The sequence below is a fragment of the Diadema antillarum genome, unplaced genomic scaffold (genome assembly GCF_040938485.1).
Source record: "Diadema antillarum isolate AM-2024a unplaced genomic scaffold, OU_Dant_1.0 scf00000115, whole genome shotgun sequence".
Classification (NCBI taxonomy): domain Eukaryota; kingdom Metazoa; phylum Echinodermata; class Echinoidea; order Diadematoida; family Diadematidae; genus Diadema; species Diadema antillarum.
In genome coordinates, this window is record NW_027271004.1 from 979591 (window position 1) to 1006832 (window position 27242).

Consider the following 27242-nt stretch of genomic DNA (forward strand, 5'->3'; position numbering starts at 1 on the left):
TGACTGATATACTTCTATTGGCATCCTCCTTGTACAAAGTACAACAAAATTGCTCTGATTGGACTATCATGTTTATCTAGTAAAAATTACTGCTAAATGTTTTTGTGCCACAAGAAATCTGAAGCAAATTTACTGTGGGCATGTTCAGACCTTCAAAATAAGGGAATCTGGTTAGGGACAAGATTGATATGTTTCTCCTCCTAAAGAGCCCCTCCCCTCTCATCCCTCTATGTCTGCTACCACCTGTCCAGAAAGAGATAAACATTCCCAGTTTTCATTGTACCATTCTCTCCTATCTATCTATCAACACATTTACATACAATGAAGAAACTGCTTCCTTTTCTCATCCATCCATCCTCCTCCTCCTCCTCTTCTTCCCCCTCCTCCTCCTCCTCCCTTCTACTTCTCTTCTTTCTCCTCCAGCTCTTCCGGTTCCTCTGCCTCCTCCTCCTCTCCATCCTCCCTCCTCCTCCTCCTCTGCCTACAGTGTGGTGGGCTTGTATTTGTCCGGACCGCTCTTCTCCATGGTGATGCTGAGGTCTTGATCACATGACCAAGAGAAGACGAGGAGGGCATCTTCTGCCTGGCCCTTGGGACTCTTGGGTGGCAACTGCAAAAGGAGACAAGAGACCAGAAGGGGGGTGTGAAAAAAAAGGGGAAGGAAGACGGGCGGAAATGAAAGGGAGGAGTTAGTCAGAGTGTAGGATTCCAAATCCAACAATCACCACATGGTACGAGGGGGGGGGGGGAATCAAATGGTGCGGATGTGAATGCCATGTCCAATAATGCGCAGGTGGCTTGTTTGTATGCCAGGGGAGTTGATGGAATTGGATGGGGTTACTCCAGTGAGGACGAACACTGATTGACTGGTATTTCACTTCGATACATATATCAGGACTTAGCCAAACATGAATTTTCTTCTTTCTTTTTTTTTCCAACAGCACCTCCTAACATTCTGCACAATGACTGCCCCAGTAATACAAATATATCAATTTTTGGCTTACAGTAATAGTAAAAAAGTTGTATGAGACAGCAAGCCTTGTAACCTGCAGTTTACTGTCAGGAAATTGGTTAGACAGAGGTAGGTCACACAAGATTCATGCATATGGGGAACAGAAGGCAACAAGAAATGAGTAAGAATCATTCTAGCCTTACCCTCCTCCAATAAAAATGCTATGAATGGCAAACTCACATATAACACTTTACATATTGCTTCAATTATATAATCTAACATTATTTGTATCTATACAAAATGGTATGATCCCACGCTGATTAAAAAAGGCAAAATTAAATAGACATCTTTGTAACAATAGGGACAAAAACAATCACACAAAGTCACAAAAGTCAAGACAGACACTTAGCATCAATGGTAAAATGTATTCATCGTGACTTCCGACACTGTCATTTTGATTTGTATTGCAATGCATGCATGCACACAGTAAACAAGAACTGTGTGGATGCTTGAAAAGGCAATGGAGGACACACATAAAAATGTCATGTCATGCATATCCTGTTTATTTTTTCTTCCCCCCCCCCTTTTTTTTTGGAGAGGTGATTTATGGGTCATGTAAGCAAAACAGTAACTATCATGTACATGTGCTCACTGTAACATCCAAACCCATCCATCGTGTCATCTGTTTGAGCGGGTCACCATCACCCTCACAATTCACATGAAAATACTGCGCGAGGCAGACGCCTACGCGGCCCCGAAAATCATGTGCTCAAATGGTGCACTCTGCTAAATGAACTTGTGCAGCTCTGCTTGTGGTACAATCTGGGTACAATTGTAATCATGATGGCTGTAATGGTGGGAAGCTCAGCCAATAGCACTTGCTGGAGAAAGATGAGGCGTACATTTTCCTTTTCGCAAACCATTTGCTATCTTTTCATTTCTACTGCCCTTTTTACTTCATTTGGATCAGTTTCTCTAACATTACCAATGAGACTTTATCATCTACTTTCTCAGACATTGATCCTATACCCTATGGCAGAACGAGTTGAATTCATGAAAAATCCATCAAGTACAGCTTAACGTAATAGTTGCTCACTCCATGGTATGGATTCATGTTTTCATCTTTTTTTTTGGGGGGGGGGGGGGCAGGAGGCTACTGGTGGCCCTCGAGATAGCTTGTTCTGACAAAATGCCCTAAAGGAATATAATGCAAACAGGGCTACCATTTTAGCACTCACACAACAAAATCAAGGTACTCCTAGCAAGAGCAACTATCTCGGAGATGCTTGTGTGTAACGCGCATCTTTAGTAGGCAATAATGACCTCTGAATTAGGGAGGGTTTCACTTGCTTTGGATGGGGCAGGAAGAAATCAATCTCCTTTTTTCAGACAGACTCCTGCAGAATCAGGGAAACTTATCGGCAGTTCTACATGATCATAACAGACAGACATGATCATTGGAGTCTGTATTCTTTCTTGCCCTCCTCCCCCTCCACCTTCAACAAAACTGACAAAAATGTCAGCTGTAGATATGGGATACTTTTCTTCCTTCACACCATGAAACTTTTGAAGAACAATTGTCATGAGGTGGGGGGGGGGGGGGGAGGGTAGGGGGGTTATACTGAAAGAAGTGTACAGGGGGTTTAAAGATTTTGTGGGGTGATACATTCTCAGGCCTTTTCTGTGAACAGTGAAAGATGCTATCCTCTGGATGAGTAGTACCACATTCACACTGGTCATTGTATTTAATCCTCTACTGATGCAAAGCGGTGTTCCACACCGGTCTAGCATCAGTCGAGGCTTAAATTGTGTTCACAGTGCGCTCACCGTCTTGCACAAGTCGCATAGAGAAGGTGGGAGAAAATGGGGGGGGGGGGGTGAAAAGGAAGATGGGGGTTGTTTCGAGGAGTTTGTGAGTCCAACAAACTACTTGCAGCAAACCAAAACATCCATCCAGTGCAGATTTGCACTTTTGACTCCCAGAGAACAATGGGTGCCACACTCCCAGGGTTGCTGGAGAACGGTCCAAAAGAACCAAACACTGCACCGGGGCCATTCAGGCCCTCATTATATGCTTCACACCTCACGTACGACCAGTTATTTCTCGGGTTGAGCTCATTTCGTTGGAAAAGGAATTCAGATGGACTTTTCCTGTGGACAAGACAGACAGCCACTTGCATTAGCCTAGATGAAGATTCAGCATGAGCGTCCCAATGTGCATAACAAATGTACTCTTTTCAGATTAGATCGAGCACACACTTTAATCATCCCAGCAAAGTAAGTGCGGTCATGCAGTGCTAATGTAAAATGCTCCAGGCTGAATCTGACACAAAGGCGGGTACATGCTTCATGACAGCACACACACAAAAGGCACATTTTGTGATGAATATGGTTTATGAACATTGCAGAACAATGGGATGGATCGGATATCTGCGTCTCACAATGGATACACACAGGGTTCCAGTGTATAATGCACAATATTATGTTAGATCATAGCACTAGGTAAGCGGAAAGGGGGCCCCCTACTGTTTGTAATGTATTAGTGCATCATTGTGTGTGTGTGTGTGTGGGGGGGGGGGGAACCATACACTTGCAGGTTGCCTAGATGAGCTGAACTCAGCATTCTAAAATGTTCAATAAAATAAGCCTGATCATGAAGGCCACTGTAATGATAACTTTCAGTTGATTGCATCATGCATTTCTACACCATCTTAATTACATCCCACTGCAACACCCTTTCCTTGTTGGATATATTCATCAAAATATATATCCATTTGGGGAATCACTTCTGCATCACCAACCTTGGACAAGAAAATAAAGAAACCATATAAAACAAAACCAGATGGGAAAAAAGCCTAATTCTTTCATGTGGGTGTATACTAAAGCTTAGTCAGCATATGGGTAGTTGATGTCATTTATTTATATCACATCATCTCTGCTGTAGAACACTATATAACCCTGCTTACCATTAAAAACGTTTAGTATGATACTCCAAATCGCAAGAGCAGAAGAAGGGGAGGGCATGATGTGTCACGCCTCAGTGATATCGAGCCATACGTGGAGCCCTGGATCACTGAGCACTATACCTGACTCTCCCTCATGTACATGTACTACTGTTTCAGTCATCCTCATAAATGCTTCCACTCATCCTTGGCGTAATGAACAATGACAGACCCTATTTGTCTCTTCGATTGCAGAGGAGGACGGTGGAACTAACCCCCTGTTCAGACGCAAGCCCGTTTATACCAAAACTCGATAAAGAAACGACGTATGAAGAATCATCGTATAGCCAACACACCGTTCAGACACTAATTTCGACCATTCCGGAAAAACGTTGTATAGATGTGCAGTTTCTCACTGTGCATGTTGTTGTGGTGATGAGTGACAGGTACAAGGTCACCTCACCTTTCGTGCTCGCTTCCATCAAGCCCCGCCCAGTTATACCGTTCTATGGTCGCCATACGTTCAGACGCACAATGGACATGATGGAATGCTGATTCGTTATCTAGTTCTAGATCGAAACGATGCTCTGACCGTCGTTTTGTTACACGTTCCGGAAAAACGTTGTATAGATGTGCAGTTTCTCACTGTGCATGTTGTTGTGGTGATGAGTGACAGGTACAAGGTCACCTCACCTTTCGTGCTCGCTTCCATCAAGCCCCGCCCAGTTATACCGTTCTATGGTCGCCATACGTTCAGACGCACAATGGACATGATGGAATGCTGATTCGTTATCTAGTTCTAGATCGAAACGATGCTCTGACCGTCGTTTTGTTACACGTTGTTTCGTTAGTCAGCGTTCAGACGTATAAATTCATCATATAGCTGTACCGTTCTAGTATAAATTTTCTGCATCTGAACGCCCTGTTCAGTTCTGGCTCATTTGGTTGTGCAACATTCCCCCCTGTACTTTTCATAACACTACCCAGGATGCAAAGATCTAATACGAGTTGAGGACAAACTTTTTAACAGATAGCTGCTCTTGCACACAAGGCAATCAGATTGAGCTAACCTCTGACCGGGGAATGCTTGTAGCTGTTAATACAAAGATTCATAAATTTGTCAAAACCTCGCTGATCTTAAAGGATGGCGTCAATGAATGAAACTGACAGGTGTAATCTATTTCCTTGTTTTTGTTTTTGTTTTTAATCTACAAAACTCTCAGATTTTGTTTTTGTTTTTTTTTGTCCCCAGCTCTCTATTTCTCAAAGAAATTTGAAGAGAAGGAGTGAGAACCAGTAATATATTTGTGTGGGAGGGAAATATATGGGTCAATCCATGTCAAATCAACCAATGCTGTTAACCTGACCCAACAATGTACGACAGTAGCACATATTCACTCACACAAAACACACCGATACATGTAAAGGAGTTAAAGAATCGGCAGACATAGTTTTGCAAGATGTATTGCAGAGTTCAGAAGGGTCTAAGTCAAAAGGCCCATGGTTGTTCAATTACAAGTATTCATTACTTCCGTAGCAGCTATGCACAACATATTAATCCAATCTATAAGTGCACACCTTTTATTTACTTTTTTTACTCATTTTATAGTCACTGTCAGCTTACGTACATTGTCATTCAGGATAGACAACTACATGTACAGGTAAACTAAAGTTCAAAAGCACGGCGTTTGCCTCCTTGCAATGTTGAACATTATGATTTCATACATTTCTTGCCAGACAAAATCTGGACAAACAACAAGAACAAGACCATGGAAACTTTTCATTCTATGAGCATGGAGCTACTAATCAACTGTTACCCCATTGAGGACGAGTCCCGAGTATACTCGGGCAGGTGTCTGTGGGAAATGCGCGTTGTAGCAAAATCAGTCTGCCCTCAACAGGTTAAGTAGCTCCATGCTGTAAGCATAATCTATGCAAATCAACATGAATTGAGATGAAACTTAAAGGACAAGTTCACCTTCATAAACATAAGGATTGAGAGAATGTAGCAATATTAGTAGAACACATCAGTGAAAGTTTGAGGAAAATCAGACAATCCGTTCAAAAGTTATGAATTTTTGACGTTTTTGTGCAGTAACCGCTGGATGAGAAGACTACTGCAGTGTATGAATAACTTAGATGTCACATGCGTACAACAATATAAGGAAAATATAAAGAGAATTTCACAAAATTCCATCTTTTGAAAAAAATACACATTCCCCTGACTCATTACCGACAAATGTTATGGGTAATATTATTCCCCCTGCCTTTAGAAAGAGGCAAGTCAAGAGCTCCTTTATTATGCGAGAAAAGTGAAAATATGTTGAATTTTCTTTTACATTTTCTTTATACTGTTGTACGCATATGACTCACAAGCTGTAGTAGTCTCCTCATCCAGCGGTTCCAACACAAAAATTTTAAAAATTCATAACTTTTGCATCGATTGTCCAATTTTCGTCAAACTTTCACTGATGTGTTCTACTATTATTGTTGCATTCTCTCAATCCTTATGTTTATGAAGGTGAACTTGTCCTTTAACGTAAAGACCGATAAACAATTAATGATATGTCCAGCAATATCTATCACATCGTTTATTGCATCTGTAGAACAAACAGATTTTTTAAGGGCGTGGGGCAGCTTTTCTTATGCACAAATAATTTCTTGACTGTAAATTTCTGATATTTGTCTGATATTTTGATTCTTCTGATACATTGACAGGGTTAAAAAAAACAACAACAGGTATTCAGCTTTTGCTTAGGTGTATAAAAAGCTCTCTACCCATTCTCCATTGGCCATGCAGTAACTGAAGTGAAAATCCCTATGGCAACCGGAAAAGTCATCACACCCATAAAGCGGCTTTGTCTGTCTGTTTTTCTCTCTCTCACTTTGGCACACACTGCCCCTCTGTTTAAAGGACAAGTTCACCTTCATAAACATAAGGATTGAGAGAATGTAGCAATATTAGTAGAACACATCATTGAAAGTTTGAGGAAAATCAGACAATCCGTTCAAAAGTTATGAATTTTTGAAGTTTTTGTGCAGTAACCGCTGGATGAGAAGACTACTGCAGTGTATGAATAACTTAGATGTCACATGCGTACAACAATATAAGGAAAATATAAAGAGAATTTCACAAAATTCCATCTTTTGAAAAAAAGTACACATTCCCCTGACTCGTTACCGACAATTGTTATGGGTAATATCATTCCCCCTCCTTTTAGAAAGAGGCAAGTCAAGTGCTCTTTTATTATGCGAGAAAAGTGAAAATATGTTGAATTTTCTTTTACATTTTCTTTATACTGTTGTACGCATATGACTCACAAGCTGTAGTAGTCTCCTCATCCAGCGGTTCCAACACAAAAATTTTAAAAATTCATAACTTTTGCATCGATTGTCCAATTTTCCTCAAACTTTCACTGATGTGTTCTACTAATACTGTTGCATTCTCTCAATCCTTATGTTTGTGAAGGTGAACTTGTCCTTTAATTATCCTGCCCTGACTTTTCTAATAACTATCTGTTGGCTATCTCAAGGCTATCCACCGGTGTGAAGTCAATATGATAGAACAGGAGCTTCTAATGAAAGTGCAAAAAGGACATAGGGGTAATCAAAGCGTCCTGATGACTAACACTGAGAGAGAGAGAAAAAAATACAGAGAATGAGAAATGAGAGGAGAAACAGAAAGAGAGGATGAATTGTGGTAACTTCGTTCTTTGTGGATTCATCAGCATTCAGAGGTATACTACTTGTATAATCGGGCACAAATTAAGCAATGCATCTCAATTTTCACTTGCATTGTCCCACGAATCTGGCAAAGCATAATGTGACAAAATTTGCACATTGGGAGCTCGTTTTGTCCATTAGCATGCGACACTGGCGGCAAACAGATGCGCTTGATCAATTCTGGCAAAGAGCGCCGCTGCAACGATGGAAGGGAGAAACATATTTTGGAAAGCCATGTCGTCGGCTCCAGCTGACGGGGTGCAATCTTTATGCCATGATTTGATGTATAGATTTGCCTTCCTGGCGCTTTGGGAAGTAAATGAGAAATTTAAAGGGTGAAGTACCAATGACTGACAATGCAAACATGTCTATAACATCATGCCTTGGGATACTCTCAATAGAATCTGCATCTGTGGAGCCACTACCCACTGGTTCTGAAAAAACAAACAAACTGAGAATCTGAAACATCTTGTCAAACCTGGGGGATATATTCTGTAGCAAAATATGGTTGAGGAAATTGCTCTCTTTAAGTCACATCACATACTGGAGTCTTAATTTCATACTCTAGAGACTACCGTCAATATCATTTTATCTCCTCTGCATTTACATAGTACTATTCCCCTCCCCTCCCCCCCCCCCCCCCACAAAGAAAGAAAGAAAGAAAGAATTGGCTAAGGCCAGAAGGTACAGTGGACTGTCACTATACAAAACACACAGATGTGACAAAGTAATTTTTACTTTAATAGTGTAGTTCAATGTTTTCTTACAAACCTATAATAACAAATATAACAAAGTGTTTTTCACAGGCTCCAAAGAGTTTGTTGGTATCGAGGGTCAACTGTATTGGCAATTGGCATATCACAGTGATGATGGACTGATCTAAACAGCACTGATTTCTCTTTTTGCATTAGCATTTATATGGAAACCACCACAAGCACCACTTAAACATACCTGGAAAAGTGTCTTTAAATGTGTTTTTTGTTGCCTACAATCTAGTCCTTACCTCCCTGGAGCAAACTTTGACAGGTGATTTATGATCCAGAAATACGTATTTTTATTTCTTCCACATCTCTCTCACAGTATGCTGTTATTCTTACTATATGGGAAGTTCAAAATGCATTTATAAAACTTTGCATCATTCTAAAGACAGCTCTTCAGTTAGGGTTAAAAAAAAAAAGAAAAATAGGTTAGCTCTAAATCATAGGAGCAAGAAATTTGAGCTTCGGTGGGGGATTCCCCGAAGGAACATGCATGTCTGTCACTATCCAAGATTCCAAACCATTGGTTTTTCAAAAAAGAAGAAGAAGAAAGGGAAAAAAAACTCAAAGAAGATACATTCTGCTATTCAATCACAGTAGGCCCTGTTCACAAACACCTGAAAATGAAGGTTTTGAAAACTCTATTCTTGCAACAAGATTAAAGAAATGATGAGTTTTGTTTGTGGACATACACACACACACACACAAAATCGCTAAAGCCATTCACATCCTAACGCGGAAATGTGTCACCTTGATATCTCTTTAATACCGTAGCAAAACTTATGTTTGTTTTCTAGTTTGTTTTATAATACTTGGTTCAGCTTGCAAAAATAAGCCCAGTAAGGGCAAGGAAGATATTAGGTATGCACAGTTTAAAAATTACAGTGGTTCATCAATGTTTGAATTGCTGGTGAGTGAAATCAATTTCTGCATCGCAATCCATAAACCAATCATTCTTGCGTGTGAATGTGCTTAGTGTTTTGATGGAGGGCAGAGTCCTCCCAGGCCTAGAATCCTGTTTTATTTGCTGTCCCACTTCAGCCCATGAATTCCTGGTCAAAATGCTAAGTGAAGTTATTCAAATAGGTCCTAGATGTCCATTTCATTGGCCAGCCATTAAAACCCAAAGATGTCCGATCTAAATCAAACTTTCACTCATCCATTTGTTTGATTTTATACCACAACTCATTCAACTTGGAGTAGATTTTATTTTTGCAATTGTTTTACACATCATCCTTGTTTCTACCGAAAGGGCAGCCATTTCATGTGAAATTCAATTGTATAATGTTGCTCAGCAAAATCGTTTCAAATATAGTTTCACTCCCACCTCCCTGCTCAAACCATGCACAGCCAACCACCTTATCAAAGAATGCAACATTCGTGTACGGTGGTCTACAAATGTGACCTTAGAGCGGAGCCAATGCAATTTGGCACAATTTGCTCTCATTCAACTTGGTTCCTGTGCCTTGATGAGTTCACAGGCATCTTGCTGGAATGGAGCAATCGCATCAAAGTGCAATTCAAACGTTTTCACATCAGTTGTTTTGTTGTCTTCGCAATTCTAATAAAAAAGTAGTTTGTGTCGCTGCGCACTTCATAATGACTTCTCAGGGCCACTATTTACAGGACATGGGATGATCAATATTCAGTTTTTATCATGATCAATTAATGGTAGTTGGTCCACAGTATTATTTTCTCTTGTTGTTTTGTACTCTAAACTGGCAATCTGTAAGGTATTGAAATCTCATAATGGTTTGTTTGAATCAATACTTTCATTGATATTTGTGGACGGCATTATTTGATCAAAATTACATCAGTGACATGGAACTACATATGTGAAAAGCTTTAGGAGTTCAGCAAAAGCAAAAGTAACTGATGAATCAAAAGATCTTCCATGAACACATCACTATGATAGCATAATTATGTTTTTCCTCTTATTAAAGTAGTTTCATATTTTCTAAATCATCTAGAAAATGACGTTGAATTGATTTTCCTTCTTAGTCATAGACTGATTTGAAACTATGAAATTAACAGTCATGATTAGTTATTTATTATCAAGTGAATATTCACCTTTTCTTCTTCTTTTTCTTTGCTTGACTGTGACACATTTTTTGACAAAATCTCTTGGCCATATATATTGTTTTGTTTTTTACCAAACATAAATGTAGATGTTGCTCAGGAACAGATGTTAAAACACATTATCATAGGATACTGGAGGAAAATGATTTATTTGGGTAGAAAGCTGGTACAATATTTTGAAATTTCTCATGAGACAACATCAAATGGCATGACCATAGAAAATCAGAAGGAAGATGAAGAGCGATTGGACATAGTTTTAAAGGGCTCTAATCAGTAGGCCTACATCTATCAGACCAGGGTGGTAGAAGAGAGAAAAACACTTCACACAATTCATATTGTATCACCCCATGATTAGAGCTACTATCCTGCATATGTGTATAGCTTCGCTGAATTCATCATAGACTTGACTAGGGAATGCTGATACTAAATTGTGACCTTCATCCTCAAAAAGAGACTGTAAAAATGACACTACACCATCCATCATCCGAAATGGGGAGTATGATTATCAGTGCTTTCCATCTTCGTTGCAGGAGGGAGGCACAATTATTCTTGTGTCAGGATTGCCGTCATTCTGTTTCTTCTTGTTTTCTTCTTCTTCTTTTCATCAATGCAAAGCAGTCAGAGGAGAGAGACACGCTGGGGAAGGAAAAAAAAAAGCGACGAGACATCTTGGGGAGCGCAGCTGAGCTTGCCGGGCCATTCAAGCATGAAAAGTCAAACAATATTACACCACTCTGATGGATGCCGTCAGAGAAAAGGCGCGCTCAAGCTGCGGCCCTGTCATCTCATCTCAACACCACCTCGAAGACAAACACCGCCTACCCCCAAAATCTGTGATATAGAAGAGGATTTCCTTGTGCAGGTTGCAAAAGGAGTGTTTGCTAGCCATTTTTAATATAAAACACCAATTAAAAAAAAATGAAGAAAAATATGTAACAATAAAGCTAATTTGAACAGCTGTTCCATGCCTACCAGGGTGACAACAATGATGATGATGTCTTGAATGAGACACAAAAAATATTTCATTTGGATGATATAATTCATCTACTCAACAACATACACTGAACTAACATCAATTGAGATGATGAAAGTCATGAATGTCCTAATTCATTTTTTCAATGGCTTCACAAATTAGCTTGACATTATATTAGTATCTAATATATTTGTCATAGATTCCCCTTTTGTTCTGTATAACACAAGCATTTGGTACATTGAAGATTGGTGATTGAAAGAGGAATGGAGTAAAACTACCACTTGTACCTGAAGGCTCTATATTATACTCTCATAGTCATACTTGCTAGAAGACAAAAAGAATGTGAACGCAGCCTACTGGCTGGATGGCTCAGCTGTTGTCGCTTCTCAAATTTCATTATGGGGTGCCCCTTTCTCCCCAGATAGTCAGGGTGTCATCATAATTTTCTGCTTGGGCAAAACTGATCCACTTTTGATCACCACATTCTCACCGTGTGAATTTTTCACATTATTCTTTTTTTTTTCTTTCGTCACACTGTGATGCTCACATTAGGAGGACAAGAATGCCTGGCCCACATACTTCATGCAATATACCATCTATTTTCTCCCTTTTTTAAAAATAAAAAAGTCAATTTAATCATTATGGCCCTTTACTACATATGGTGGTATATTTGGTGATACTTCACCGACAGTACAAAATTTGCACATAAATATCACACAAGTTACATAAATAAAAACGCACACACATATTATATAGAGAGAGAAAGAGAAAGAGAGAGATTCTATTATCGATCATTTTATAAGTACAGTCTGCATTCTACTCAGTTATTTTCTTCTTCTTCAAGGTTGCTTTATAATTATGTTTATTACATTCACAACATAAATCTGCATTCAGGTCTTTTTACACAAAATGCAGAAAGAAAATAAGTTATCTTTTGGGTACCTTTTTTTAAAAATCTTTCCTGTGCCTCTATACTACAAGAGAAATTCAAGAACACAGGCATTTGAGTGCTTATTCATGGGCCAATTTCTGTGAATTTTCTCTGACTGAACGTAAATAAACTGTCCGACTTCTGTCTTCTGTGATATTCACACTGGAGCATTTATCCTTCGGCTTGCACTTCCCAGTGATGTGGATCCAGAATTCTCAACTTTTGAGCAGATGTGAACATTCCCCTTCAACCCCTCCTCCTATCCTCTTACCATTATTACGCCAAAATTTTTTTTTTCCTCCAGTGTGAACACATAGTAAAAGCAAAAATAAGATTTTGAATACAATCTCACAATCTTCACACAGTTTGCCTTCTACATCTATGTGCTTTGTATCATGTACATACATAAATATATCAATTTCCTTTCTGAGTACAGTACTGGGATTTACCACCTGTAAAGACAGGGCCACGGAATTGAATTATGCATGCTCTAAATCCTACCTCTGAGACGAGCATCATCCTTCCCCTTTTCCATCAGAAACCCCACCCATAGCCTAGCCTCCTCCAAGACTGGATCATAATTTTAGCATTCCTGTCAAAACTGGGCCGGGCTTTCACACTCCCAACCTTATCATCGTGTTGTTCTGAGACACTGACTGCATGGCAGTATCACTGAATTATACTTCAAAACAGACAGGTCAAACAGTTTTTATTTAAATGTCATAATTATACCATTGGACACAGCTGTAACTGCTTTCACGCTGAGTGTATGTTACCACATGGTCAATTGCAATGAATATTGTAGAATACAATTAGTGTATTTAGTGTTTCATACAACAGCAAAATAGTTGGCTATGTACACTTGCAAAGCTTGTGGCATTGAATGAAAACTTGATCATGCAAAATATATCTCAGCATTATTCCCTTCGTGATCATGCAAGGATAGACTGATACCTCAATATAAAGATCATCATAACATGTTCTCATTGTGATTATAAGAAGCTGCAAGCATTCATGCAAAGGAAAATACTGGTAATGATTTAAAATGAATATATTACAAGATTTCTTACTGCTACAAACTGGGAAATTCTGTGGGGTACTTTTGTCAAATGTATGTGGAATTACAGGCATGCACATCAATTTTTGTGACATATGCTAGTTAAACATACAATGTCCATTTAGTACTTACTTTAAAACAAGAAATTTTCGCATGCATAAAACTTTTGCACATTCTGCGAGAAGCTAAGATTCACACAAAAAAAATTGAATGCACACGAAAGTTCTTGTCTACACTACTGACATTGAATGCCAGTGGCAATTTGCAAAATTTTCATGCTGCGAAAAAGGCCGTCGGCTCCAATTTACAAAAATGTCTGGTTTTATAGAGCCCAATATTTTCTTTTTTAACAATGCGGGCAAAATTTTATATCACTAGCTGTCTTTCTAATGTTTCAAGAATCATTAGTAAATAGTAATTGTTGAGAATCAGCATAACAACGTTTTTTAAAATAATGCCATTAGCAATTACAATAGAATCCATTATTTCAAAATGTCACAAGCCTTCAGCTGAAAGGGAGCCAACGTTGCCAATCAATCAACAGATCATCACACAACCTCTGTGCTGCTTTCTTTTGCCTGCAAAGTTTGCACATAGTTTACCAAAATGTTATCCCAGTACGTAAAGAGACACCTGCACATACACTGGACAAAATGTCAGCACGCCACAAATGTTTACCAATATGAAATTCAGACTGTGCACTGGATATACTCGGAGTAAGAGCTCGTGCTCAAAAATGAAAAGTTGGGATTGTGCCTGATATTTTCCTCCCACAAAGGAAAGTACCAGCATGCCAACACTGAGGCCCTGTTGTGCTCTGAACTCTGTGCATCAGAGAATAAAATAATATGACACATTCCTTCATGAAGATTCACAGTTCAAGTGGATCAGCCTTGACAGCAGGCTATCCAGCTGGAATGTGCGCGTCTGTAACTGAGATCTCACAATCGTATCGATTAGTCATGGCACACTGAGGTGGGTTAACGCAGAAGCTGCAGTGGCGACGGCAACATCATTACCGCCGGGTTGTAGTTGATTTTTTTTTTCGGTTTCTCGAACATTTTATTTTTTGAAGGGGGGGGGGGGGCAAGGACAGTAACAACATGGATAAGGGATGGGTAAGGGACGGGGGAGTACTGGAGAGGAGGAGGGTGTGTGTGTGCACGTGTGACAAGTCAGGATTATGTGCTATGTTTTTTTACGCGAGGGGCAAACTGCAGCATAAAAGAGACACGTATTCCTCTTCTCATGTTCTATTATATATCACATACTCTGAGCAGGCTTGGGACTGTGCAGATACATTATATAGACAGTGCTTGAATGTGGGCATTGTACAGCACTCTCATTATGGCAAGATTTGCATTCCGATTGTGTGAGGTTTGAAAGCATCATCATTCGTCTACATCAGTCATTTATAAAAGAACTTACGAAGCAGATCTCACAATGCTGTTGTAAGAAAGAGCCCCCTGCCAATTCGGGCAAGTGGCAAAAATATCTCTTGTGTAAATGTTTTTAAAAGAATATATATGTGTTTCTTCCAAATGCATTGTTGACATAGATCAAACCAAAATGTTACCAAAAGATGAGTGGAAGTATTATCTGGTGCTCTAATGGAAGAATTTTTTTTTTTTTTGCAATAGTAAGCTCATCATTGAAGCAGCATCATTACATCATCACACACACTACATGAGTGATCTCAGTGCCACGTTGTACAGACAGCTGCACAGCACTATGCATTACCAGTCCAGACGCTCTAATGGGACAACTTTGGGGATTTAAATGATCTCATTCTAATTTAGTTTACTGTCTAAAATTACAGTACAATGTAGCATGTTTCAAAAAAGTTATAAAAAAGCACCATCTCTATCATTATTGTAAATATGGTCTAAAACTTCATATCACATAGGGCTAAACTGGCATTGGGATCATTATATATCGCTGACTGCTAAAATTCTGATCTCCGTGATGGCAGTGTATAAATATACATCTTCTGAATACGAGATGGTGCCATGCAATGCGTTACCCTGGGGTACCATGTGGTGCATCAAATGCCTTCTGCTTCATTGCCATACTGACTAAGCACTCATTGCCTACAATTGGCATTTGAAAAAGAGCTACCTTCTAATAGTGCACTAACATCCAGCTATCCATCCAAAGTATGCCATAATCTGTTTTTAGAAAAGGCATCTCATTCTGTCAAGTCCAAAGTCCTGAAGGTCTATTTACTTTTGGTAAATGTACTCCCTGAGGAAGTATTCTTAAGGATGCTTTATCAGCATGCCCAAGTTTATTCTTTTGGAACTCGATTCATGATGTCAGTTTTTAAATTCCTCTTGTTTTGTGGGTGTGATATAGAGACACATCAAATAGTTACATGATATGCTGACTAAGACCCCGTTTACAGTGCGAGGCGAGGCCGCGGCCGAGCCCGCCTTCATTTCAGTGTAAATGCGCAAAAGGCCAAATGTGGGGCCCAAATTGGCCGCGCATTTGGCCACACTCTGGAGGTGGTCTCGGCCGCGGCTCGGCCGTGGCCAAGCCCAGCCTTTTCTCAGTGTAAACGCAAACTGGGCCAAATGCGCGGCCAATTGTAGTCTGGCTTCCAAACTCTCTGCCCGTTATTCAGGATATTAACCCCCTCAATGTCGAAAACTAGTATAGTTTAAGGTGGTTTTGTCCTGCAAAGGATTTTTCCTTCGCCAAAGGCCTTTGCCTGAACAGCGACTTCGTCGCCATGGAATCCAGTTGGCACAGGGTCTGAAAACCAGACTATACCAAATTGTGTTTGTTTACAAGCAGAGCACCACTACGACAAAATATTGAAAGGTTTGAATTAAAAGCGCGGCCGAGCCCGGCAGTGTAAACGGACAAAATTGCGGGGCTCGGCCTCGCAATTGAGGCTGGGCTCGGCCACGGCTCGGCCCAGCCCCGCACTGTAAACGGGGTCTGATAATCTCTTGGGTATACTAGAACATCTGAATTACTTCCATTGAGAAAAAATATCATAGGCATGGAAACTTAGGAGATAGGTGGGTGTTTTCATCTTCAGATTCCTAATCTTGGTGTTAAATAATAACAATAGTAGTAGTAGTAGTAGTAGTAGTAGTAGTAGTAGTAGTAGTAGTAGTAATAATAATAATAATAATAATAATAATAATAACAATTGCATTTATATTGCTCTTTATATGGGTGTTTCTAAGCGCACTGGTGCTATTAATACATGAAAACTTGAAACACAATAGCATAAAAACAATGCCATATCAAAATAACAGTAATGACAAAAAAAAAAGAAATACATGTGATACAGTGATACAATTACTGACTGTGTGCACCTCAAAAAAAAGTTACAACTGATTAAAAAGGTGAGTTTTAAGAAGAATTTTAAATGATTCAATAGATGAGGCATTCTGGATATAAAGAGGGAGTTTATTCCAAAGGGTGGGGGCAGTGGAAGAGAAGGATTGGTCACCATAATAAGTCTCTCTCTGGGGGTGACAGCCATTTTATTCTTGTGAAAGCACTGAAAGTCAAATAGATCCTACTGAACAAAAACATTTTGTATGAATCCACTAGCCTAATCTTGAAACAAGATGCATTCCTCAGTTACTGCATAAATGTCTTTCTTGCCACACTCTGTCTGTCTATATGGCAACAGTGCCCTTCTTGCTGGGACTCGAGCATATGGTTGTGCACTATGCTATGAGCATGCAAAGCAAGCATATCATTCCCAATTCTACAGTGAAATGCACCTGCTACACGACACACGCATTCTCCGTAACATGGCTCCTACTCATGAAAGCCACTGTAACTCCCAAGAGTACGCCACAGCTAGCAACGCTCAGATCTGTGTTTAGATGCAGTCCATCTTGCCTAGAATCTATTGATCCTGTCAAGCCACCATATAGAAGGAGCTGAGAGAAATGGCACGACCGTCTTGAACTCTGCTGTTTGAAATGCTGCATATCATGCGCTCACTTTTCGCTTTTTGGGCTCCTCACGATGTTGGCTAGTCAGGCCTCTAGAGAAATCACTGGGAGTCAATGCATGTCATAGCCAGCAAATTCCACAGCGTTGCAAATTTGCAAGTCAGGAAAAAACATAATAAATAGAGTGGACATATGGTAATTCTGATATTATATGGGTCATGCACCTGTCAGTCAAACACGCTCAGTTTATTAATGCACAGGGAGCTATATATTCACTTACCCAACTGGTAAGTAATTATGAATTGACACCTGTTATGGAGCTCTTGCCCAAAAAGGGCAAATAGGAGAAATACATTTCATAATGCCCAGGTCTACACTGTGTATTGTAAATCACAAAGAAATGTGGATCAAACCATCTAAGAAAAGCTTACTTTTGCACTCCTACTTCTCAAATTTTGTTTAATACACAAATTGCATTTTACTGAATAACTATGAATAACGACAACAACACTTCAGCCAGTATTGAATGAATCCACAGTATAAACCATTATAATTTGGTCATGGCAATTTATCTCCATCACAAAATCACCTCTCCATGCAATCCATGGTTTTCTTATGAAATGTCAGAAACTTCTACCATTCTCTGCCCATCTGGTGTTACTCCATTTATTAGAGGTATGGAGTTGCAATCTAAGGTAATTTGGGCTGGATAGTGGCATGTCTAGTTAAAGGACAAGTTCACCTTCATTATCATAAGGATTGATAGAATGTAGCAATATTAGTAGAACACATCATTGAAAGTTTGAGGAAAATCAGACAATCTGTTCAAAAGTTATGAATTTTTGAAGTTTTTGTGCAGTACCCGCTGGATGAGAAGACTACTGCAGTGTATGAATAACTTAGATGTCACATGCGTACAACAATATAAGGAAAATATAAAGAGAATTTCACAAAATTCCATCTTTTGAAAAAAGGACACATTCTCCTGACTCGTTACCGACAAATGTTATGGGTAATATTATTCCCCCTGCCTTTAGAAAGAGGCAAGTCAAGTGCTCTTTTATTGTGTGAAAAAAGTGAAAATATGTTGAAATTTCTTTTACATTTACTTTATACTGTTGTACGCATATGACTCACAAGCTGTAGTAGTCTCCTCACCCAGCGGTTCCAACACAAAAATTTAAAAAATTCATAACTTTTGCATCGATTGTCCAATTTTCCTCAAACTTTCACTGATGTGTTCTACTAATATTGTTGCATTTTCCCAATCCTTATGTTTATGAAGGTGAACTTGTCCTTTAAGAATCTCTTGTGAGTCATAATCCATGTCAAGCAAGGAAGAACTTCTAGACTGTTCTCAGTTAAAAAAGAAAAACAGAAAAAAGGGAACTCCATTCCCCACATATAGCCACTAACCTCTTGGAACACCAATACAATGGAAACTATGATCAGGATTTAATGCCAGCTAGCGTAACTTTGATTTCAATTTATGTAGGCCTTTTTAAAAACTGACCTCAGAGCAAAATGCTGCCGGTGAGTGTCGGTTGTCAAAAGCACAGAAGCATGCACAAACGTATCACTCTGTTTATACAATAGCCTAGATACTGAGGTACCGAACAGACAGCACTGGATTGACTACAACTCAAGAACGTCAATACTGGAGTGTTTACAATCATGCGGCATTCCAGAGAAGTATAACAAATCAATTCGAACTCATCATATAAAAGTGCAGTTGCCTTGTGCAGGCTCCAAAAATGGGGAGCTGTGATAATCGTTACTTGAATCTAAAGGGCAGGTGCGAAAGAGCTCATATAGCTAGAGAAAACAGGATAGTGGCCATACAGTACAATTTCATCATCAAAAACAACAAAGTGGATGCTGACTGTTTAGACTTTATTTTGCATCACAATCCACAGCAAAGCTGACAATGGCACGGAACTTCCTTGCACGCATGCTCCTTGGAATTAACTCTGCAGATAATAGCAGTTTTATGCTTCACATTCGTACAATATGTTTCCCCAGGTTTGCATCCATTTCAGTCACAGACGGCTTTGCTAATGGCCGTTGGCTCCAGCTGCGTCGTATTCCTGTCTGTGACCTGATGTGACCTCCATTACCTCCCACAACTTGTGATGTGCCATACTACTAGCTCGCAAAGAATAGCTAAACTGACATGCTATTAAAAACGGTGCAGACAAGCGACACATGAAGACATGATGGAGGAAGTTCACGCTCAAACCATACTTCAATCATGAAATAAACTGCTTCATTTCAACTTACGGGGGAGAATCTACCTCCTGGGGGGCATTTCATGAAGCGTTTTGGTCAGATATTTTTCTGACAAGCTGGTACAAGCTACTGAAATCTTTGCATCTGATTGGCTGAGAGCAAATTTGTCTGACAACTTTGTCGCACAAAATGCTTCATGAAATGCCCCCCTGGCCCATTGTTCTTTCATATCAACAACTACTTGGGATAATCGGCAACAATTTCTTTTTCAGGTAGTATGAATACAAATCAGCAGTGACTTGATAAAAGAAAGGATGAATATACTTTTTTTTTTCATTGTAGGGGCCCACATTCTTTCCTCCTCCATGTTCTCTGTCTTTTTGGTGCATCTGCCTTGCATAGATGCATCCCTATTTTTCCCTGCTACCTCTACAGTTCACTTTGTCAACACTTGAATATCCCATTACAGCCATTACTCAACAGACAGATCTGCTTTGTAAGCATGGAAAGCACACAAGATCTTGACCGATTTCTCTCCGAGCTAGAGCTAACCACCGAGGAGCTGGGAATGTTTGAGATTCAATTCATAACCACAGAAAGTTCTTGATCTCAATCTCATGAAGGTTTTAATTATCATGTAGGCCTACAGTCATGTACATTATGTACATTATGTACACACACACACACACACACCAGGGGCAGATCCAGGAAATCCATAAAGGGGAGGTGCCTTAACAAAAATTAAAGGACAAGTTCACCTTCATAAACATAAGGATTGAGAGAATGCAACAATATTAGTAGAACACATCAGTGAAAGTTTGAGGAAAATTGGACAATCCATGCAAAAGTTATGAATTTTTAAAATTTTTGTTTTGGAACCGATGGATGAGGAGACTACTACAGCTTGTGAGTCATATGCGTACAACAGTATAAAGAAAATATAAAGAAAATTCAACATATTTTCACTTTTTTCGCGTAATAAAAGAGCACTTGACTTGCCTCTTTCTAAAGGCAGGGGGAATAATATTACCCATAACATTTGTCGGTAACGAGTCGAGGGAATGTGTACTTTTTTCATAAGATGAAATTTTGTGAAATTCTCTTTATATTTTCCTTATATTGTTGTACGCATGTGACATCTAAGTTTTTCACACACTGCAGTAGTCTTCTCATCCAGCGGTTACTGCACAAAAACTTCAAAAATTCATAACTTTTGAACGGATTGTCCGATTTTCCTCAAACTTTCAATGATGTGTTCTACTAATATTGCTACATTCTCTCAATCCTTATGTTTATGAAGGTGAACTTGTCCTTTAAAGGGCGGGGGGGGGGGGGGGGGGGGGGTGGGGGCGCACGCGCCCCTTCCCATTTTTTCTTTTTATTTCTTGATACAAAAAATAAAGAGGGGGTGTGCACCCGGTGCGCCCCCCTCTGGATCCGCCACTGCACACACACACACACATACACACAATCATAATAAAATCATAGATTAGATACCTATCATGTCACTAAACAGTAGTTCAATATAGCAGTAATGTTAGCTGGCTACATATCAGAATTTAACCCTCTAAACACCATCAACCTAAAATCCTACTGATATCAAATATAGCCATAAAGCCCAATGGACTAAAGGAGCTGACAGTGGAATGCTGATATAAAATAAAGTTACAGTATACAGGTCATGAATTTCCCTCACATTTATATGCCAAGTTACAATATGACCAGGGAGGTGAGTCTTCCCACCTCCCTGATATAACTCATCATGCCAAGGAATATAAACACAACGATCTGCAAGTGGAGTGGGATGTCGACAAAATATTCAGTGAAAAACATTGCATGGAAAAAAGGTAAGTCTCATGGTGACCTTGAAAGTGACCTTTTCTCCACGTTTATACCTGCATGAGCCTTACGTGCAGGAATATCGCATGGTGCTATAGGGAGTAAACCTTTGCATTGTATGATTTACATCTCTTCTGACAAGGAATCAGACATTTATATTGCCAGTAGCTCTTTCTACACGTAGTTTCCTTATTTCTTAGTGTGAGGGGGTAGGAAACCTCTTTCCCCAAAACTGCCCCTGCCTCTTGACCTTGATTGAAAAGCAGAGTTGACATAATCCTGAAAAGAAAGATTTACACTGCTTTGCATCCAATTCATGCCTGATTTCTACAATTCCATGTGTAGGCCTTCATGTGTATAATGCATAAAATGTTACACACTTGTGATGTTGAATAGAACTAACCATGAAATGACAGCTTCATACGTATGACACTTAATATGTTCTGCTGCCTAAATCATATCGTGCATACACAGGAATAGAGGTGGGTGTAATAAAATTTTTTTAAACTCATGCTTATCTGTGTCCATGCCCTGTCATACCAAGATGGTACACATACATTGCATTGCACATGATTACTATGTGTTTTACAATAGACCCTAACATATCTTTTTAACACAGCAATGAACTTTATAATCCCTCAAGTTCTAGGGTTATCCTACCACAGAAATTTCCATGTTACTAAGTCCTCAAAAATATGGCAACTCCCAATTGTACTGCACATCATGATAAATTAACTAAAAACATTTGAACATGCATGAACTAAGAGCTCATTGGAGCACCTGTTTAAAGAAAATAAAGTTCTTTTCAGTGAAACCAACATGTCAAATGGGGCAGATTCCTTTCCTCCTCAGTGCAAATATTTCAGAGTGCATGTAAAAAGGACTGTACGAGAATGCAAGGATTAGGCTTGGTATGGACCAGACTTAGCCAATTCTCTCAGTAGGGTCTCCATCACTGAACAAAGTGCCGTCTGATTCTACTCAATACCCACTTCCAACACAACTGGCTCGAATAGGGAACAATGGGAAGGTTTGCTAGCTGGCTTGCACGTAGCTTCTTCAGAGGTTGCACAAGTGAGCTTAATTGACCAGCCAACAATACAGAAATATGTCAGCTATTCAAGAGATGCAGGCAAAACCCTTCCAGATGAACAGCATTTGAGGGTACAATAACTTCAAAGGCCCTGCACAGACAAGGAATTCAACTATTTTCAGTAACAGTTGGTAGGCCTATCTTCCCTCTTAATGCTCCCTTATAATGCAGGAAATACTGGTCTATTTCAAGAAGACCTTATCAGTACTGTTTGAATGTTTGATTCCATAAATTACAAAGTACCTGATAACCCTAAACAAGACTTTTACAATTGCAACAAAGTAAAGAATTAAGCTGTTAAATTTTCAACAACAACAACCCCCCCAATAAAAAAAAAACCTTCCAATACTCCTGCAGGTATGATGAAAATGTGTCATTACTTTGTCCTTAACAAAAAAACAAAAATAATAATAATAATAATAATCTCAGACTGAAAAAAAACCCTCTACTATAAATTACCTTCTATGGTAATGACACAAAATCCTATAAATGGGGCCCAGACATTGACAATTTATATGATGCTTAATGCATAACATCACAAGAATATTAAAGTTTAGTTTTTAAATTATGCAAGAGATGGAGACCAGCATTAAAAAAATACTCCTCTGCTAATTCTATAAAGTTTTATCTTTGGTATCAATTTATATTGGGATATCATTACACGACAAATCTCAGTATCTCAAGCTGCACTGTGGTTTTGTGACAAAAAAAAAAATACAACAGAAACAGAGAAAGATCCTTGACATTTTTGTTCTTATATTTTATCACTTTGTATAGGGCAATATCAAGTCTTATCTGAAAAGAACAATTCCAAGGAGATTTCACTCTATTTCCTATAGTGGTATGAATGGTTACAATAGTTGAATCTTGCAGTTACTGAACAGTGTCACAAACATGTACAACCCTGTAAAAACTCTTTAATGCACATTTGATAAACAACAAAAAGACATTACAGTTAATACACACTTCCTCACTCTGTTAAATTATACATACATGTGTTAAGTCTCAAAGCACAATAAAGCATGTAGTGACTGTCAACCACTTAGCATGATTGAAATGCAGCACATGATATTGAGTGCACAATACACCCACTGTTGCTATGGCACCCTTTCATGGGCAATCTTCCAATGAGTGGTTTATCACTTATCAGACATTGCTTAATATTAGTTTTAATTGCTTGCAGACAGTGTAGTGCAATCAGGGAATGGGTCTATCAGAATTTCAGCAACATCTCAGTCACCGAAATGTTGATTTAAAATGAACTTTAGACTGGCATGAAATACAAATTTGTTATCTCATACTTGAACTTTGATAAGTACTTCCAAACTACCTTATAGAGCGTTATTGTCATGTTTCATTTTTCTAAGAAGTCCAAGAGTATACTAGTAATCAGGATTTCAAAAATTAACTGAAAACTAATTCAACTGCACCCAAGAGCTTGATCAAAGAGGAAATATGAAATAAATGTAGGCCTACATGATTGCTTGACTGAAACCATAATAAAAGATAGAACTAGCACTATAATATAAGTATTTTAAGTAAAATAGTATATTACAGTATGCCTGATTCAAGGGTGTGAGAGTACTTGCTGAAAAAGTCTGTAAAATCTGACACTTATGAAAAAAAAAGTCTTTTCGATGTATTTGAACTGCAAGAAAGTCTGAAAAGTGGGTTCTGGGTAAGTAGAAAAGTCTACAGTCAGATCAAACTCTGAACTCTCACATCCTTGCTGATTAGAACAAAACTCAGCTATTGATTACTAACTTCTGAAAAATATCGCTCCAAGCTTGCTTTCTTTGTGATCTTGTAAGCAATGTCTTCTCCCACACTTATAACAAACAAAACACATCATTTGCTTGTGCATTATCAGTGGGAAGTAGTTTCAAAAATAGGTCATTTAGCTCAATGACTGTATATATTCATTCATTAAGTTTGAAGTGCAGTACCAGGATAAAAACACTCCTAAAAGCAACCAAAAAAAAAAGAAGAAAACTCATCAAAAAAATAATAATGATAATCACAAGAACTTTTGAGATATGAAATGCTAAATGAACATTGTGATTGAAGCAAGTCAGGACCAGTGGAGTCAATCTAGATTAAGAATCCTAGGCTCAACTATTTTTTGATGCAGATGTATGTAGATTTATGGTTTTATTTCCACAAACAGAATTATTTCAAATACATGTATATTGATTAACTAGGTTAATACATGTGTCATATTAAATACCACTTTTCTTATAATTTTGCAGGTTTTTTTTTTTTAAATTTCATGGGTAGGAAAATTTGCATCTGTCAACAGGTAAATGTATCAAAACAAAATATAAGTTACTATGTGCAAAGTTACTAACTGAGCTTACATGTAAAGCATCACTTGCAACTGAAGAGTTTGGATGCAAAAAAAAAAACCCAGATAAATGTCATTTTTTTTTAAAAGGTTATCATCAAAATCTAAGGAAAAATAACTCTTGTTGATGATAATGCATTTGTTACATCACAAGAAATATTTCTAAAGACATTAAATTGAATATATGTTTGTAACTATTTTCTTTGTTTGTCAGCACTCAGCAGCTTCAATATCAATGTCAAGCTGATGAAACTGGATGTATCAATTTTTTGCATTCAAGCTCTCATGAAGCTTGTTGAAAGTTATATCACTATTCGTCTTTGGAGAGAATGTGTGAGCTTGAGGCATGAGGAAACACATTAGAAGGAGAATATTTCACAGCAGACTCTCACGGAAGTATTATTGGATGGCTTTGAAGTGAACATCTACATTCAACTCCTTGATATTGTATTGCTTTATGGGCCTTGAACGTGAATTGAATTAGCTTGTCCACTTCGGTTGTGTAGTATAGGATAGTGTTACATCACAGCTGACCACAAATTGTTTTATTATGGAAATAAGGAAGCCGACTGTTGCAGGGCAAATCTCTCAAGCGATTAAGTATTGTTTACAGATTCATTCAACAACACCCTGCTCCACAGTTTACACACCAAAGTGTCGTGGGTAACAGTTTACAGTTAGGTTGATAGCTGCCCTGGGTAAGTATGCTGTTACTCTGTAGCTGGGTCTACAGGCGTGACGACCGTGTGGAGATTTGATGGCTGCAATTTAATCCTCAAGTTGTATTACCATCATCATCGCAAACTGGCTCGCGCTGCATGCACAGCTCAGCAGCATCCATTATGCTAATCAACACAAACATGGCAGAACCGGCAAATACAGACAACATAAGTGTAAATACACATTATTGTTTACTTACCGTCATTCTGCTGCATCGATGGACGTCGATGATTGCGGGAGTTCGCATATTCTGAGCAGCCTTGGGAAAAGCGAGAACGAGAGCGATATCCAAGCTATCATCCTCACTGAATAATTCCATATTTCGCGGGCGATTGGGTGCCGGTAAAATCCTGGCCGCCGCCCAGCAAACGGGTAACGCTAGCAACGAGTGCAGGGGTAGATAACCCACGTTGCACACTTCTTGCACTTCGATGATAAAATTCTCATCTCTGGCGACATTTTTCTTGGTGAGCAACAAACCGGATTGTTCCAGGGTATTTTCCAGGTCCTCCAAGGCAGGAGCTGTATTTCCGTACTGAGACATTGCGCCGCTAGGTCTCGGAGGTGCGTGTGAGGAGCTACCGTTTTCGGATGGTGTTTCCCCTTCGGACGACAAGGAACGACTGCCGCTGAGATAGAACATTTCGACGCTGCAGATCGGCCGTTGCGATCACCGTCGTGAGTGCAATGTTCATCAACATACGACCTGACCCGAGCCACAAGCAGTGCGAAAGCTGATGCTTGCTTAGCCTTCGCATTCGCTGCCGATGATTATTATGCAGGCAATATCTCTGCACAATTAATTATACATGAAGTAATAGCCATCTACTTTGGTCGCCCGCCCCGCTTTATCTCTGACTCGCCGAGTGTGATCTCCGTGCCTGATGATTTCCGCACACTTATTTATTCTCGTACAGTTTGGCAAGTGGTATCAAAGGTCGCACTCCGCAAGCAGACAACTGTCATTATAGTTTAGTCTTTACTTCACACGGTATGCAGAGGTTGCAAGCAAACTTTTCCCTGAAAACTCCTTAATCACAAGATTACATTTTACCAAAGTCAACAGTTAACTAATTCATAAAAGCATTTACTGCGATCTAGAGTTGTAGCTATTTGTAGATAAATTGATTTCCAAAGATTGGCAGATTTGTATATATCTGCGTCTTGAAACGTTAGACTATCCGCAATACCAGAGGGTGCACCCCGAAACCACACCCATTCGCCGGGGGTACAGTCCTTCCCGTGCGTGAGGGGTCGGGTAGGCCTACAGACCGATGTTCAAATGAATACTATGCAATGAAAATATGAATTACTATGTTCCTGTGACCGTCATCACGGATAAGGCTATGAACACATCAAACTTGTGACATTTTGACATAGTATTTGTTTTTCTTTAATCTAACGCAACAAAAAGTTACAATAAAATGATGAAGACAGGATATCATGTAGTAATAGTAATGTAAACCAAATTCGACATGTAGGCATGTACAGTTGTACAGTGCGTGTGTGTGTTTGTGTGTGTGTGTGTGTGTGTTTCTTTTTTATTTTAGGGAAATGGAGGTATCACAATCTCAGACGATATGGGGCGTAAGTATTAAGTGGAGAGAGGAATTTATAAAAAGACAGCTACAAACTTGGCAACACGGACCTGTACGTGTTTTTTCGAGCGATTCAAA

The 27242-nt window shown here is 39.1% G+C and overlaps 1 protein-coding gene across 1 annotated transcript; it reads right to left on the minus strand.

Moving 5' to 3' along the window:
• Positions 1-366: 366 nt before the first annotated feature.
• LOC139719803 (uncharacterized) lies at positions 367-26427 on the minus strand. Its single transcript, XM_071631189.1, has 2 exons — positions 25766-26427; positions 367-610 (listed from the first exon to the last, which is right to left on the minus strand). Exons 1-2 carry the CDS (start codon positions 26207-26209, stop codon positions 482-484), a joined length of 573 nt encoding a protein of 190 aa, XP_071487290.1. The 5' UTR covers positions 26210-26427; the 3' UTR covers positions 367-481.
• Positions 26428-27242: the final 815 nt, after the last annotated feature.